The 14,908-nt window shown below is 43.0% G+C and overlaps 1 protein-coding gene across 6 annotated transcripts in view; it reads left to right on the top strand.

Annotated features, from left to right (window-relative positions):
* NADSYN1 (NAD synthetase 1) overlaps positions 1-14,908 on the top strand; it is a 30,849-nt gene that overhangs the window by 14,645 nt on the left and 1,296 nt on the right. For 5 of the 6 annotated variants that reach the window (XM_025184917.2, XM_025184912.2, XM_075927712.1 and 2 more), the window contains 11 exons: positions 62-136; positions 345-469; positions 704-752; positions 1,900-2,002; positions 3,641-3,809; positions 4,226-4,361; positions 4,616-4,722; positions 5,282-5,413; positions 7,380-7,449; positions 8,286-8,414; positions 12,935-13,111. In XM_025184917.2, coding sequence (XP_025040702.2) covers positions 62-136; positions 345-469; positions 704-752; positions 1,900-2,002; positions 3,641-3,809; positions 4,226-4,361; positions 4,616-4,722; positions 5,282-5,413; positions 7,380-7,449; positions 8,286-8,414; positions 12,935-13,111 — 1,272 coding nt within the window. Of the gene's footprint in view, positions 1-61; positions 137-344; positions 470-703; positions 753-1,899; positions 2,003-3,640; positions 3,810-4,225; positions 4,362-4,615; positions 4,723-5,281; positions 5,414-7,379; positions 7,450-8,285; positions 8,415-12,934; positions 13,114-14,908 lie in introns of those variants that run through there. The other variant, XM_025184922.2, reaches the window with a different exon arrangement.

The following is a 14,908-nucleotide window of genomic DNA, read 5'->3' as shown; positions in this document are numbered from 1 at the left end:
GGGTTTGAAAAACCTGTTCTATATCTATGTTTGTCGTCTAACTTAAAATTATTTTCCCCAGGAAGTGTTGGTTGCTACACTGGACTTGGAAGATGTTCAGAGTTATAGGGCGGAAATATCATCTCGTAACCTAAAGGTAAGAATTCTTCAGATGCATTGATCTTATGCTCTTTGGACAATTTCAGTAAGTCACTGAGTTAACACATCTTCATTTATTGAAAATGAGTGTTGAAATACTTTGGCTTCTGCAATATTCCAGAAGATGTATACCTCTGAACTTGTAATGCCTTTACAGATAAATGCACATTAAAACTGATGACTTTCCACATTTTCTATTCTATTAGGCAAGCAAAGTGAATTCCTATCCCAGAATAAAAGTGAATTTTGCTCTGTCATATTTTGATAATATATGTGTACCTGTCTGTGAGCCAATCCAGTGGAGATATCATAGTCCTGAAGAAGAAATCTGGTAGGTATAATGAAGTAATGAAGGGGGAAATTAATTTAATCAAAAATATTGTCTGTTGCAAAGTTTATTGGTCAGGTTAAAAAAATTTGGAGGCTAAAATTATTTCTTGTTTATATGTAAAGTCCTAGGGGGGAAAATGTCTAAATAAATATCATCATCAAAAATTGATTTTAAAATATGAAATAGTTCTATTCCACAGCTATTCTGGAATATTTATTTTTTTGTAACTTTCAGCCTTGGCCCGGCATGTTGGCTTTGGGACTACTTAAGACGCAGTAATCAGGTAAAAACTCTTTTTTCACCATTGTCTTTATATGTTTTAACCATAAGAACAGTATAGGTAGATTCCATTATCTTCGCCTCTTTAGTGCAAGATAATTTTGAAAGATTTTTCACTAGTATCTTTGGTTTGGGATTAAAACACTTATTCAAGATGTGTTTGGGCTCATCTAGACTACGCTAAAGTGTCGAAAGGGGATATGCAAATTCTGCGGGGATTTGCATATCTTCTTCCGATCTTGAAAGTAGTCAAGACTTATTTTTTCAGCAACCCCCCTCTTTTTCAAAAAGCCGCGTAAACCTCATTTTTTGAGGAAAAGCGACTTTTCGTAAAAGGGAGGGTTGCCAAACCCCCCGCATCTTGACTCCTTTCACTTTTGAAAGCGAGATTAGAAGAAGCTATGCAAATTCTGTGGGAAATTGCATATCCCCTTTCGACACTTTAATGTAGTCTAGATGAGCCCTTTGTCGGTTCTTTTCAGATCTTTTAGTGTTCAGTCCTGCTTGCTTTACATTCAGTAACAAACCTCCCATTGAAATAAGGGATGCTTGCTTGCTTATGTATGTATGTATTTATGTATTTATTTATATATGTATGTATGTAGCTTAAGTTTGGTGCTCCAGGTTCCTGAAAGCTCCATACCTCTTACGGCATAATAAAAGCATCCTTTCTACCCTGTTCTCAGAGACAATATACCATATTATTCCTGATTTAAACCTTTGCAATCTGATTAAAGTCAGTGGAATTGTGTATGGTCCAGTCGACACTAATCTAATCAGGTTGTTTAGGATCACTCTAGAGAAATTCCTTCTAAGAGTGTCATTCATTAATCTGTTTTCTTTTTTCATTCATGTTGCTGTGGATTTCTTCTGTTTGGTTTTGGGACTCTTTTCATCATGCATATCTTCATGCCATACATCACACACAGACTAAATTATGTTACTTGTATTTATACCCGTTCTGGGCCTGCTCCCACACCCATTGAAGTCCAGTAGAAAACTACCAGACTTGACTGGCCCTGCTGGCCAGAGCGTGCATAACTTATATGAGGGAGGGATGCAGGACTGGGCTCAAAATATTGTTTCTGAAGGGTAAAATATGTTTTTCCAATGACACTTTTTACAGCTTTTTCCATTGCTTGCTGTTTAAGGCAGGATTTCTCCTACCGCTTAGTGGTGGAATTGACAGCTCTGCTACAGCTTGTATTGTGTACTCCATGTGTCACCAGGTTTCCCTTGCAGTCAAGAATGGAAGTAAGTTGGGGAATGTTTGTGTCCTTGACTGAGTAACCAAGCTTGCTAGTGGTTAGAAGCAGATGAATATTAGCCATTCGTACATTACATAAGGTGTAACATACTGGTGATATGCTTAATTAGAGATTAGGACCAAGCTTTGCATTTCAGTATAGCGTGGCAGCTAATAGCCTTACATGTCTTTTGCGAAACCCAACCAAAATGTGGATCCATATTTCAAAGCTTCTTCAGATTGTATTTATGGGTTTTAGTAAGCTATGAAACTCAGGTTATGTCTGCACTTATGGCATGTAGAGCACATACACCGCATGCCTACTAGCGAGAGTATAGCTAGATAGTGAGGTGTGGCTTAGGTGAGGTGAGGTGAGTGCCCGATATTCCTGAACCTCAAGGTTATACTTTACATGGCTCCCTGTGTGCCCAAGTAGTGCCTGTCCTGTCTACTAGGGGTGTAAAATCCCATTGAATTGGTTAAACAGGTAAATGCAGTGCTGGCACTGTGTGTAACCTTTAACTGATTAAATGGAGTCTGGGTGGGGGGCCCATTAGGGTTGGGCTAGAATGGTCCTACTGCAGTCAAGGGGCCGCTCTAGCCTGGCTACTTCCAGCCACTGCTGCCACAGCTCCTACCTGTGGCCACTGCAGTTCCCAGAGCCTGCATAAGGTTGCTGCTGCCATGATTCCCAGCCCCTGCGCAGGGGCAGCTGTCGTGGTTCTTTGCCCATCCCCACCCCTCCTGGGGCTGCCATTGCTGCCCCTACCAACTCAGTGTCGGCTGAGAGCCAACATCCCCATGCAGGGGGCCTGGTGGGGCTGGAACAGCCCTCCGCTTGTGGCTGGGCCATGGGCTGCTCCTGGTTACCACTTAACTGTTAGCCCGTAAGCATCACCCAGACATCCCTAATGTCTACACTGCTATTTTTATCAGGGTGGTGTCTAACTGCCTCCCTGCTGCCAGAGCCTTTTCCTGCCACAGTGTAAAGCTGCGGTGGGGGAGAGAATGGGGCAGAGCAGAGGGGAATGGCTGTGGCAGGAGGCAGCAAGGAAAGGCTCTGGCAAAATGAGACTACCAGAGCCTTTCCCTACTGCTGTCCCACTGCCAGAGCCTTGAGCTGCTGCATGTGTAGTACCTGTATTCTGCACACTGTCCATAAGTACAGAGAGCGCCATGGATACGGATTATGCTTTGCATTTATCATCCAAACTTTGGGTAAAATTCAGCCCGATACGTTGGCCAGCACAGTTCTTAAGTTTCACACATGTGCTAGCCATAAGGGATGTCAAGCCCTGAGTTGGGCTGAAATAGTCCATAAGCCCTGAGTTAGTCCCTTTCATTCAATTAGCATTTCCTCCTTTCTTTTTAATATATGGGACAAAACTTTTTTATATTTAGAGACCCAAACCAGCAGCAAACTCAATAATTTTCTTTGGTGGAATTGAGAACATATTTGAAATGCCAACAAATCAAGAGATATTTTATTTTGTGAAAGGCTGTTGTGAGGTTTAGTTCCTTTATTATTGTAAAGTGCTTTGAGATCCTCTTGATTTGTGGCATGGAAAAACAAAGTATTATTAGCAGTAGAAGGTATCTGTGAAGGTTCCTCTTCTCTCTCATTTTACGTCTACTGTTGTCTGCAGATCAAGATGTGCTGGCTGATGTACGTAGGATAGTGAATGATGAAACCTACATTCCTGTGGATTCCCAGGAATTCTGTGGACGTATTTTCACCACTTGTTACATGGCTAGCGAGAACTCCTCCCAGGATACATACAACAGGGCTGAATTGTTGGCTGAACAGATAGGCAGGTATAGACTAAGAAATTCTTGGATTAAATAATGTTGTGATTAAGATTTCATGTACAGTTTCAAGTTTTCTGAAAGTATATGAGAGTAATAATAAGGGCAGTATGTAGAAATATTAGTCTTAATACCTGAGTATTTGTGTGGGAGGCATCAGAAACAGTGGAGGAAAGAATAGGGAGCCAGTCGACTGAAATTGAAATGTCTGCACTCTAGGCTCCCCAAAGCTAGAAGCTGGATATTAGATAGTGGCAGGCTTTTGTGACTTATTCCTGTATCCTTGATACTCTAGAGGTGAATTAATTGAGAGGTCGATTATTTTCTTAACATTAAGGAAGACCAAGTTAAAATACTTCATTTTATACTATTTTACCTTGTCCTAAGCATGCAAACTGAACCCTTTGTGTTTGTAATTTTTTCAGCTATCATATAAATCTAAACATAGATGGGGCAGTGAAAGTTATTGTGGGGATTTTCAGTATGGTGATGGGAAGATCTCCCCAGTTTCGTGTCTATGGAGGGAGCAGCAGGGAAAATCTGGCACTACAGAATGTGCAGGTATGTTTTATATGAGCTGGATCCTTTGTGGGCAAAAATCTCTTTCTGTACTAACATGGTGAGGTTAAATTACACTGGGATGCAGTGCTCAGTAGTCACCTGCAAAAACCTAAATTCTAAATGTAGCTTAGTTCTGAAGTATGCCAGGCTCATTGTAGTTCCTACTGAACATTTGAATTTGACTTTGAATTTTGTTTCATGAGGGAGAAAGTTTTGCTTTGTAAATCTGCCTTATTTCTCAATTTGATTTGTAGGCTAGAATAAGAATGGTCCTTGCCTACCTGTTTGCTCAGCTGAGTCACTGGGCTCGTGGGATGCCTGGGGGGCTTCTAGTGCTTGGATCAGCCAATGTGGATGAAAGGTCAGTGCAGTCTTTTGTAACTTGACAGATGCCGGTATCTACCAGTGCCCCAGGAACGGAAATGAATTTCAGACTAAAATGAGAGCAATGGAAATCAATGAAAATATAAACAGAACTGAAAAGTATAATCATCAGACATTTTTTCAGGCAGCTGTTTGGGAATTGGTGTAGTAATTCAATACAAGAACAGCTTTTTCCTTTCTCAGCAACCTTCACTAGTGAAGGTGACCTGTAAATAGAAAACGAGAGTGAAGCTAATATTTTGTGTCTTTTTAATATTTTTATCATTAGAAATCTAAAAAATCGCTTTGTAAACAATGCAATGTATTTATAAAATCCGAACCTGGAAAGGTGGGATTTGAGTTGGTATTGAGGTAGGTAAGGCTGCATTTTAGTTGTTTTTGCTAAATACCCTGCCTCGTTGGTTGGTGGAGACATCAGTTAGATTTACAGTTTGCAGATCCTCAAGTTATCAATGGCTTATAGATGCACATGAAAACATAAAAAGTCCTTATTCAGTGGTCTTCGTTGTTATAAAAAGTTCCTTATTCTCTTTCAGTCTTCATGGATACTTAACTAAGTATGATTGCTCCAGTGCTGATATCAATCCCATTGGTGGAATCAGCAAGACTGACCTGAGACGTTTCATACAGTATTGTATGGAAAACTTCCAGCTTACTGCTCTCAGAAGGTGAGGAGTAAAGTCATGATTCTTAGATCCTGTTTTCACTACCAGTGAAACTGTGCTAGCTGAATGGGATCTCTGATGCCATTGTAATACATGTGATAAATAATAATAACTTCTGTGTTTAAGTATGGTTGTAGCTAGTATATTTCTCCAGATCAGTGTGGACAGGGATTTTTCTCTTGAGACCCAGGTAGTCTAATTTCACTATTACTACTGGCCATGTATACCTACCAAAACTCTTTAGTCTTTAAAATAGATTTAAAACATGCATCTACAGTAAAACTCCGATGGTCCGGCATCTGACGGTCCAGCACTCCTGATGGTCCGGCACCATCAGGAACCCGGAAGTGCTCCAGGCAGCCGGACCATTGGAGCTGCTCTGCCCCCAGCTTTCCCGATTCAGCCGCTGCTAAAACTGACCAGCGCTGAATCCGGGAAGCAGGGGGCAGAACAGCTGGAGTGCTGCCGGGTAGGTCCAGTAGCGCTGCCCCTCGGGGCTGCGGGACCAACCCAGCAGCACCCCAGCTGTCCCGGATTCAGCCGCTGCTGAAATTGACCAGCGGCTGACTCCAGGAAGCCCGAGACAGAGCTGCTCTGCCCCAGCTTCCTGGAATCAGCCGCTGGTCAGTTTCAGCAGCAGCTGACTTGGGGACACCTGGGACAGAGCAGCTGGAGTGCTGCTGGGTTGGTCCCCGCAGCGCCGAGGTTTGGCGCTACCAGACCAACCCAGCAGCGCCCCAGCTGCTCTGTCGCAGGCATCCCGATTCAGCCACTGCTGAAACTGACCAGGGCTGACTCCAGGAAGCCCGGGGCAGAGCAGCTCTGCCTCTGGCTTTCTGGAGTCAGCCGCTGATAAGTTTCAGCAGCAGCTGACTTGGGGACACCTGGGGCAGAGCAGCTGGGCTGCTGCTGGGTTGGTCCAGTAGCGCCGCTCCTTGGCGCTGTGGGACCAACCCAGCAGTCTTCCAGCTGCTCTGCCCCAGGCGTCCAGATTCAGCCACTGCTGAAACTGACCAGGGCTGACTCCAGGAAGCCCGAGGCAGAGCAGCTCTGCCTCTGGTTTTCTGGAGTCAGCCGCTGATCAGTTTCTGCAGCGGCTGACTTGGGGACACCTGGGGCAGAGCAGCTGGGGTGCTGCTGGGTTGGTCCAGTAGTGCTGAGGAGCGGCGCTGCGGGACCAACCCGTCAGCACCCCAGCTGCTCTGTCCCAGGCATCCCCAAGAGCAGCTGGGGTGCTGACGGGTTGGTCTCGCGGCGCCAAGGGTCAGCGCTACCGGACCAACCCAGCAGCACCCCAGCTGCTCTGCTGCAGGCATCCCCGATTCAGCCACTGCTGAAACTGACCAGCAGCGGCTGAATCGGGGACTCCTGGGGCATAGCCGGACTATCAGAAGGGAGGGCTATGAGGGGGCTTGGGGTAGCATCCTCCCACCCCATCCCAGACCCCTCATAGCCCCCCCTTCTGATAGTCCAGCATATCTGATAATTCGGCACCCCCTGGGTCCTAAAGGTGCCGGATTATCAGAAGTTTGCTGTATTATGATTTTTGGAAAATAAATCCCAGTGAATATTTGTCAAGGAAGTTGTGCCATAACTATGCTAGCATCTATATTTAAACATGTTTGCCACTAGGGCTACATCTACACTAGGTTTATTTTTGGCAACTTGTTTCTAACGTTATTAATACCAGCTGGTTGTAACAACATTGAGGTGCTGCTAGAGATAATGCTGCTGTGAGGGCCTAAGTTTTTACACTGTTGTTTAAATGGTCTGGTGTTAATGCTGTCAGTGTCAGGAGCTGTTCTACTAGCTTTCACAGTGCTGTTACGGTTGAAGCTCCCCAAAAGGTTTTCTTTCCATAATCATTTTGCAGGTTGTGCCCCAGAAATGGATTTAAATGAAGCACTTGATGTTTAGCAGGCCAGTCAGCTAACATGATGGGTTAAAATGAATGTTTTTTCCTACACAGCATTATGTCTGCACCACCAACTGCAGAGTTAGAGCCCCTTGTGGATGGACAAGTGTCTCAAACAGATGAGGTAATGGGCTTTAAAATGCTCTGGTAAGCTTTATCCACAACTTGATTTTTGTTCAGTAGCATCACTACTGCCCCTTCACCACCCCTCTCCAAACTATGACCGAGATAAGTTTCTCTCCTTTTATAGGGTCTCAATAGTCATTTCACAAAACAGCTCTGTAAACATTGGTATCTGGCTACCAGGCTTGTGTATACAGGCTAAGAGTTTCAGAAGTAACTGGAGCTTTTGGGTGCCTTCATGAGCTTTGGGTATTCCATTCAACACATTTGTAAGGGGTCTGTATTTTACAGAGTGGGGCATAGCCCTTTCTGAAAATCAGTCCCCTTTAAGGCCTCTCAGGTTAGGACCCTCAAAACTGAGTAGCTCAAAGTCACTAGTTACTTTTGGAAATATTGCCCCAGAACTGTGTTTTCTCATAGAGCACTGTTCAAAGTTACAGAGTGCCTCTGAAGTGAAGGCTGGTCTAAACTTTAGGGAATGGTAGTGTGTTTCTAGGAAAAGGGGTAGTAAGTCAGAGGAGAATTTAGCTTCTTTTTTTCAAGCAGAAAGCCAACAAATAGGTTTATTTTGCTGGCATGAAGCCTGTGATCAAGCACCACAGAAGGAAAAATCCTTTTTATTCAACAAGTGTTTTTGCTAGCTAGCTGCAATATATTTCCATAAAAATTTCTGAAGTGCCGCGGCAGAAATGGAGATTTTTAAATGGGGATTGATTTTGAATTTAGCATTTCTCTGATTAACTGAATTTATTATAGTCTTCTATAAAATAATTCATTCTGACTCATCGGTTATACATTTCAGTGCCTTTTTGTGTGTGTCTGTGTGTCTGGTTTCAGGAAGACATGGGTGTGACCTACACAGAGCTGTCAGTCTATGGCAAACTAAGGAAGATAGCCAAGGCTGGCCCTTACAGCATGTTTTGTAAACTGATAAATATGTGGAAGGATATCTGTACCCCAAGAGAGGTAAAAATGTTTTTAATCTTGTAAAATTCCTCCATTAACTGAGTTTGTGTTTTGGAAAAAGTTCATATGTAGTTTTCATAACTTATGAGGAACTGCTCAATTAATCTCTATATATAGATCTAAAAATAAACAGTTCCTTTCAGAATACTTAATTGTTGATTTTAACAGTCTGCAGTACAGACAAAAGGCCAGAATTACTCTAGAATCAGTGCTAGCTTGTGCTAGCAGAAGAACGTCTTTTGGGAAGCAGAGAATAGCTAACTGCAACACAAACAGTGGACCATGCATGATCAGTGTCGGTGGGCAGGTTTCCACAAGGAGATTTCTCTTGAAAATTTGGTATTTTCTCCTTTAAAGTGTTCAGAACTCTGTAGGGTATTTTTAAATACAAGGAGACTGATCAAGCTGTTCCTCTTAAGTTATGAAAACTGCATGAAGTCCTGTCATACCCATTTTACAGATGGGAATACAAGGCACAGAGAAGCTAAGTGACTTGACCAAGGTCACAGAAAGTCTGTGGGAGAGCAGGGAATAAAACTTGGGTCACCCATATCTCAGACCAGTGTCCCAAACCCTGGGCTATCCATTATTTTATTTAAAAAACCCATTTACTCTAAAATAATACATATGTGTCCTTCACTATGGCACTGTTTTACTCATACTGATACTTTGAATCAGGGATGGGCAATAAGCTGCCTACAGGCTGGATGTGGTCCACCAGCGTTAGCCCCTGCAGGGTTACTGGATACTTGTGCATCTGCAGGTACGGCTGCTTGCCACTCCCGTTAGCGGTAATTTGACATTCCCACACACTTCCTGCAGCTCCCATTGGCCGGGAATAGTGAACACACATAGTGCACACAGGGCCTGCAAGTATTCTTACCTGCAGGTAAATAAAACATCCGGTGGCCCACCAGCAGGTAACTCTGACAATCTTTGTCTGTCCTGTGGGCTCTTATTGCTCACTCCTGCTTGTGCAACACAGGGAATGAACAAAACAGGTAATCATCAAGTGATCTGTTCCCTGTTGCTCATTCCCAGCTTCTCATAAACAGAGATTAGGGACACCGGTCCTGCCCAACCTGGCTAATAACCATGGATGTACCTATCTTCCTTTAATTTATCTAGTTCTTTTCTGAACCCTGTCATAGTCTTGGCCTTCACATTCTCTGGCAAGGAGCTACATGGCTTGACTTGCATTGTGTGAAGAAATATGTCCTTTAGTTTGTTTAAAACCTGCTGCCTATTAATTTCATTTGGTGACCCTTAGTTCTTGTATTGTGAGAAGGAATATACAGCACTTCCTTATCTAGTTTCTCCATACCTGGCAATATTTTATAGACCTCAATCAGATCCCCATTAGTAATTTCTTTTCCAAACTGAAAAGTCCGAGTTTTATTAACTTCTCTTCATAGAGAAGCCATCCATACCCCTCATAATCTTTGTTGCCCTTTTCTGAATCAATTCCGATATATCTTTTTTGAGATGGGTTTTTTTGCATACAGTATTCAAGATGTGGGTATACAATGGATTTATATAGAGGCAATATGATATTTTCTGTCTTGTACCAATCCAGTTCTTTATGATCCACAACATTTTGCTAGTTTTTTGACTGCCACTGCAGTCAAAATTGCCACTGCCATTGAGTGCATGTTTTCAGAGAACTATCCACAGTGACTCCAAGATCTCCTTCTTGAACGGCAACCACTACTTTAGACTACATGATTATATGTGTAGTTGGGATTATGTTTTCCAATATGCATTACTTTGCATTTGTCAACATTCAAATTCATTGGCCAGTTTGTTGTCTAGTTGCCTAGTTTTGAGAGCCCTTTTGTAGCTCTTTGCAGTCTGCTTTGAACTTAGTTATCTTGAATAGTTTTGCATCCTCTGCAGATTTTCCCATCTCCCTGTGAACCCTTTTTTTCCTGATCATTTATGAATGTTGACTAGGACTGGTCTCAGAAGAGCCCCCTGGGGTGCACCCGTTGTTTACATCTCTCCATCATGAAAACTGACCATTTGTTCCTATCCTTTATTTCCTATCTTTTAACCAGTTACCAATCCATAAGATGATCTTCCCTCTTATCCCATGACAGCTTACTTTAAGAGCCTTTGATTAGGGACCTTGTCAAAGGCTTTCTGGAAATCTAAGTACACTGTAACCACTGGATTTCATTTGTCGACATGTTTGACCCCCTTCAGAGAATTCTAGTAGATTAGTTAGACATAATTTCCCTTTACAGAATCATAGAATCATAGGGTTGGAAAAGACCTCAGGAGGTCATCAAGTCCAACTCACTGCCCAAAGCTGGACCAACCCCAACTAACTCATCCCAACCAGGGCTTTATCAATCTGGAACTTAAAAACCTCTAGGGATGGAGATTCCAGCACCTTCTTGGGTAACACATTCCACTGTTTTATTACTCCCATACTAAAGTAGTTTTTCCTAATAACTAACCTAGACCTCCCCCACTGCAACTTGAAACCATTGCTCCTCATTTGGTCATCCGTCACTATTGAGAACAGCCTCTTTCCATTCTCTTTAGAAACACCCCCCCCTTCAGGTAGTTAAAAGCTGCTATCAAATCCCCTCCCTCCCCCCACTCTTCTGTACATGAAATAAGTCCAAATTCCTCAGCCTCTCCTAGTAAGTCATGTGCTCCAGCCCCTTAATCATCCTTGTTGCCCCAGTAATTGAATATTTGTGTATTTTTACACTTCATTTGCCATAGTTTATGCTCCATTTTATTTTCTTCACTAGGGTTAGGTTTAACTTTCCCTTTTTAAAGAATGCCTTTTTGTGTCTCACTGCCTCTTTTACTTTGTTGTTTAGACATAGTGGCATTTTTTGGTTCTTTTATTATGTTTTTGGTTGAGCCTCTGTTATAGAATCTTTAAAAAGTTTCTATAAAGCTTGCAGAGATGTCACTTTTGGCAATATATCTTTTAATTTCTGTTTAACTGACTTCCTCATTTTTGTATGGTTCTCCTTTCTCAAGTTAAATATTACAATGTTGGGCTGCGGTGGTATTTTCCTGCCACAGGGATGTTAAATTTAATTATATTGTGGTCATTATTACCAAGCGATCCAGCTATATTCACCTTGACTATCCTGTTCTCCACTTGGGACTAAATCAAGAATTGTCTCTTTTCTGATGGGTTCCAGTCCTAGTTGCAGTAGTCACTGAAGGTGTCAAGAAACTATCTCTGCATCCCATCCTGAGGTGATCTGTATCCAGTCAATGGACAGTTGAAATCTCTCATTATTATTGGTTTTTTTTATGTTAATAGCCTCTCTAATCTCTCTGAGCATTTCACAGTCACTATCGTCAAGTGGTCAGTAATATATTCCTATTGCTATATTCTTATTGGAGAATGGAGTTACTATCCATAGAGATCCTATGGCATGGTTTGGTGCATTTAAGATTTGTATTTCATTTGATTCTACACTTTCTTTCACATATTGTGCCACTCCCCAATCAGAATGACTTGTTTTGTCCTTTCACTATATTTTTTACTCTGTATTACTCTTTCATTGATTATCCTCATTCCATCACGTTTCTGTGATGGCTGTTATAGAAATATCCTCAGGTAATACGAGGCACTCTAGTTCATCCATCTTATTATGTATTATTGGTATATAAACACTTTTAAAAACTTGTCATATTTTAGTTGTCTGCCATTATGTGATGTGAATGAGACTCTTTTTCATTTGACTGTTTCTGTTCAGATCCCATCTGTATTTTACTATATTCCACCCTCTCCTCTTTACTAGGACATAGAGAATCTGCATTAAGAGATCTTCCATGCTCCTCCGCACCTGTCAGCTTCCCCCCAGCCCTTAGTTTAAAAACTGCTCTTCAAGCTTTTTAATGTTAATTGCCAAAATCTGGTTACATTTCGGTTTAGGGGGAGCCCATCCTTCCTGTATAAGCTCCCCTTTCCCCCCAAAGTTTAACAGTTCTTAATAAATTCAAACCCCTCCTCCCTATACCCTATCGTCTCACCCGTGCATTGAGACCCAGCAATTCTGCCTATCTAACTTGTCCTGTGCATGTAACTGGAATCATTTCAGAGAATGCTACCATGAAGGTCCTGGCCTTCAATCTTTTACCTAGTAGCCTAAATTTGGCCTCCAAGACCTCTCTCCTGACTTTCCCTATGTCACTTCCCTATGTCACTTCTCTGTGTCATTGGTATATGTATGTACCACAACCACTGGTTCCTCCACAGAACTATACATAAGCCTATCTAGATGTCGCAATAGACCCGCAAGTTATGCACCAGGCATGCTAGTCATCGTGAGGGTCTCCTAGTCATTGCAAACCCAGCTGTCTATGTTTAGTTAGTCATTATGGCCAGCTTCCTTTTTGGTAAGACACATTAGTAGTGGTAACTAATGCATATAAATTTGGATTTGTGAATTAGCTCTCTGCAGAGTAACTTGCTCATCTACAGTTGTATTTCAGTTCTGAGAAATTTCAGTTGACTTGAAACTATGTGTTTTGTACACCAGGTGGCATCCAAGGTTAAGCATTTTTTCAGGATGTACTCTATTAACAGACATAAAATGACCACCCTCACACCTGCCTATCATGCTGAAAACTACAGTCCTGAAGACAACCGATTTGACCTAAGACCTTTCCTTTACAACACTACCTGGTCCTGGCAGTTCAGGTCTATAGATAAACAGGTAAGCTTGGTTGAGTTCTGCTGTAGGTTTATTTTAAATGATTTGTGATAGGCCAAATCCAGTTCCAGTATGTCTACACAGACAAGTTTCCTATGATCTGTAACAATTCTTTAACGTTACTTTAACAGGGGCACAGAGGAATGTTTGGGGGAGTGTGGTGAGGTCTGAGTCAGAAATACGGGGAGTGCCACCCAGCCCTACTCTGCACCCAGCTCTGCTCCAGCCCAGCCCCAGCCCCCAGTCAAGGTCCAGCTGGGGTTCCAAAGCTGGCTCCACCCTTGGTGCCTGGCCCCAGCTATGGTCCTGGTCCCAGGTTCAGCCCTTTTACCTCTGTGCATGTGTTGCCACGGCAACCAACCCGTGACCCTCAGCCCTGGGGATAAGTGGGGTATGACCTTAAAAAGTTTGGGGATCACTGATGCTCATGGACTGAATGCTCATTCAGAGCGCCACTTAAGCCAACAAGCAAGCACATAGTAAACAGGGATGTATATACATGGACCTGATTGCAGGATTAGGACATAAAATACGGTGACAAAATAAGTAAGAGCTAGGAAATTCATAGTGAAGGCGTCTGTCCATCTGCCTTTACAGTAATCTCCTCTTTGGACTTCTCAGTGGAGTTTCACTGAGTATTAATTTGTCCTTGTATGCCTGGATCAGAGCTGTCCAGTCCATGGGACGATTTGTGGGGGGCGTTGCAGCCACCTCCACCATCCTGTGGACAGGTCCCAAGGGGCCTGGTGTAGGACAACAGCAAAGGTTGGGCCACTCTGTACTCACTGCAGCAGCAGGAGTCTGTTCCACCCCACTCTGGCACCTTCTTCCAGCCTGCTGTGCTTGGCTTTACTGTGCAGCATAGCAGTGTGGAGCAGAGCAGGTTTCCCGGAGTGCTGGAGAATGGGCCTCTGCTGCTGTCCCGGGCCAGGTCTCCCCAGTAATCCTCTGGCTTGCGTTGCTAGGGGGAGGGAGGAGGAGAGGAGTGAGGCGGGCCGGGGCCTGCAGTGGGAGGATTGCCCTGGGCCCCACGCCAAGGGAACGGGGGGCGGGGGGAGGTGATTGCCCCAAGCACCCTAAGGACAACCATGGCTTGGATGCAGCAACTGTTCTTAGACCAGCCACTGTGAGATGTGTAGTGGATCAAGTGACTGCTGTAACTGGTTTGCTTAGCTTTTTGTGGGCTTCAGTCACAACCTGAACGTTATTTCAGTACGTTTTGTTTTACGATAAAAATGCTTGGCTGAAGAATTTTAACATGTCTGAGTTTTCACTGCCAGAGATTTTACATTTCAGTTGCTTTTAAGAATGTGTTTACATATGCAATAAAATATTAATTCCCACCTCTATGAAATGTCAGGCATGCTGTTAATAGAATCCGACTCCCTGGAAACTTAGAATAAAAGGTACCATGTGCGCCATTCCTTTTTTAGCCCCGCCCTACAACTCATAATTTTGGGCGTTCTCCCATTAAAGACCAACTCCTTTTGGCTTCAGAGGGAGCAGGATTGGATATTTTTGTAGGGTCAGACTGTAAAAATCTGGCCTCTCTCTTTGTGCCTGTAAATATTTATGGGCACAGTGAGTATCATGTGGACTCATAATGACCTAGTGTATTGGCATATGCTTCCTTGTAATAGCATATGTTTCCCTGTAATACTACTTGAGCCTGCAGGAATTTGCCATTGCAATCTGTGAGAAAAGTGGAGGGGAGGCGCTAGTTAAAAAATCTTTTGCTTCTTCTTATCTAATAAGTTACAGCAGCAGCCTGTGCTGGTAACTTTCAGAAAGTTTTTCACG

This window comes from Pelodiscus sinensis, chromosome 4 (genome assembly GCF_049634645.1).
Source record: "Pelodiscus sinensis isolate JC-2024 chromosome 4, ASM4963464v1, whole genome shotgun sequence".
Lineage (NCBI taxonomy): Eukaryota > Metazoa > Chordata > Testudines > Trionychidae > Pelodiscus > Pelodiscus sinensis.
Note: the sequence above shows the minus strand (reverse complement) of the source record. Positions and strands in the feature narration are given on the sequence as shown.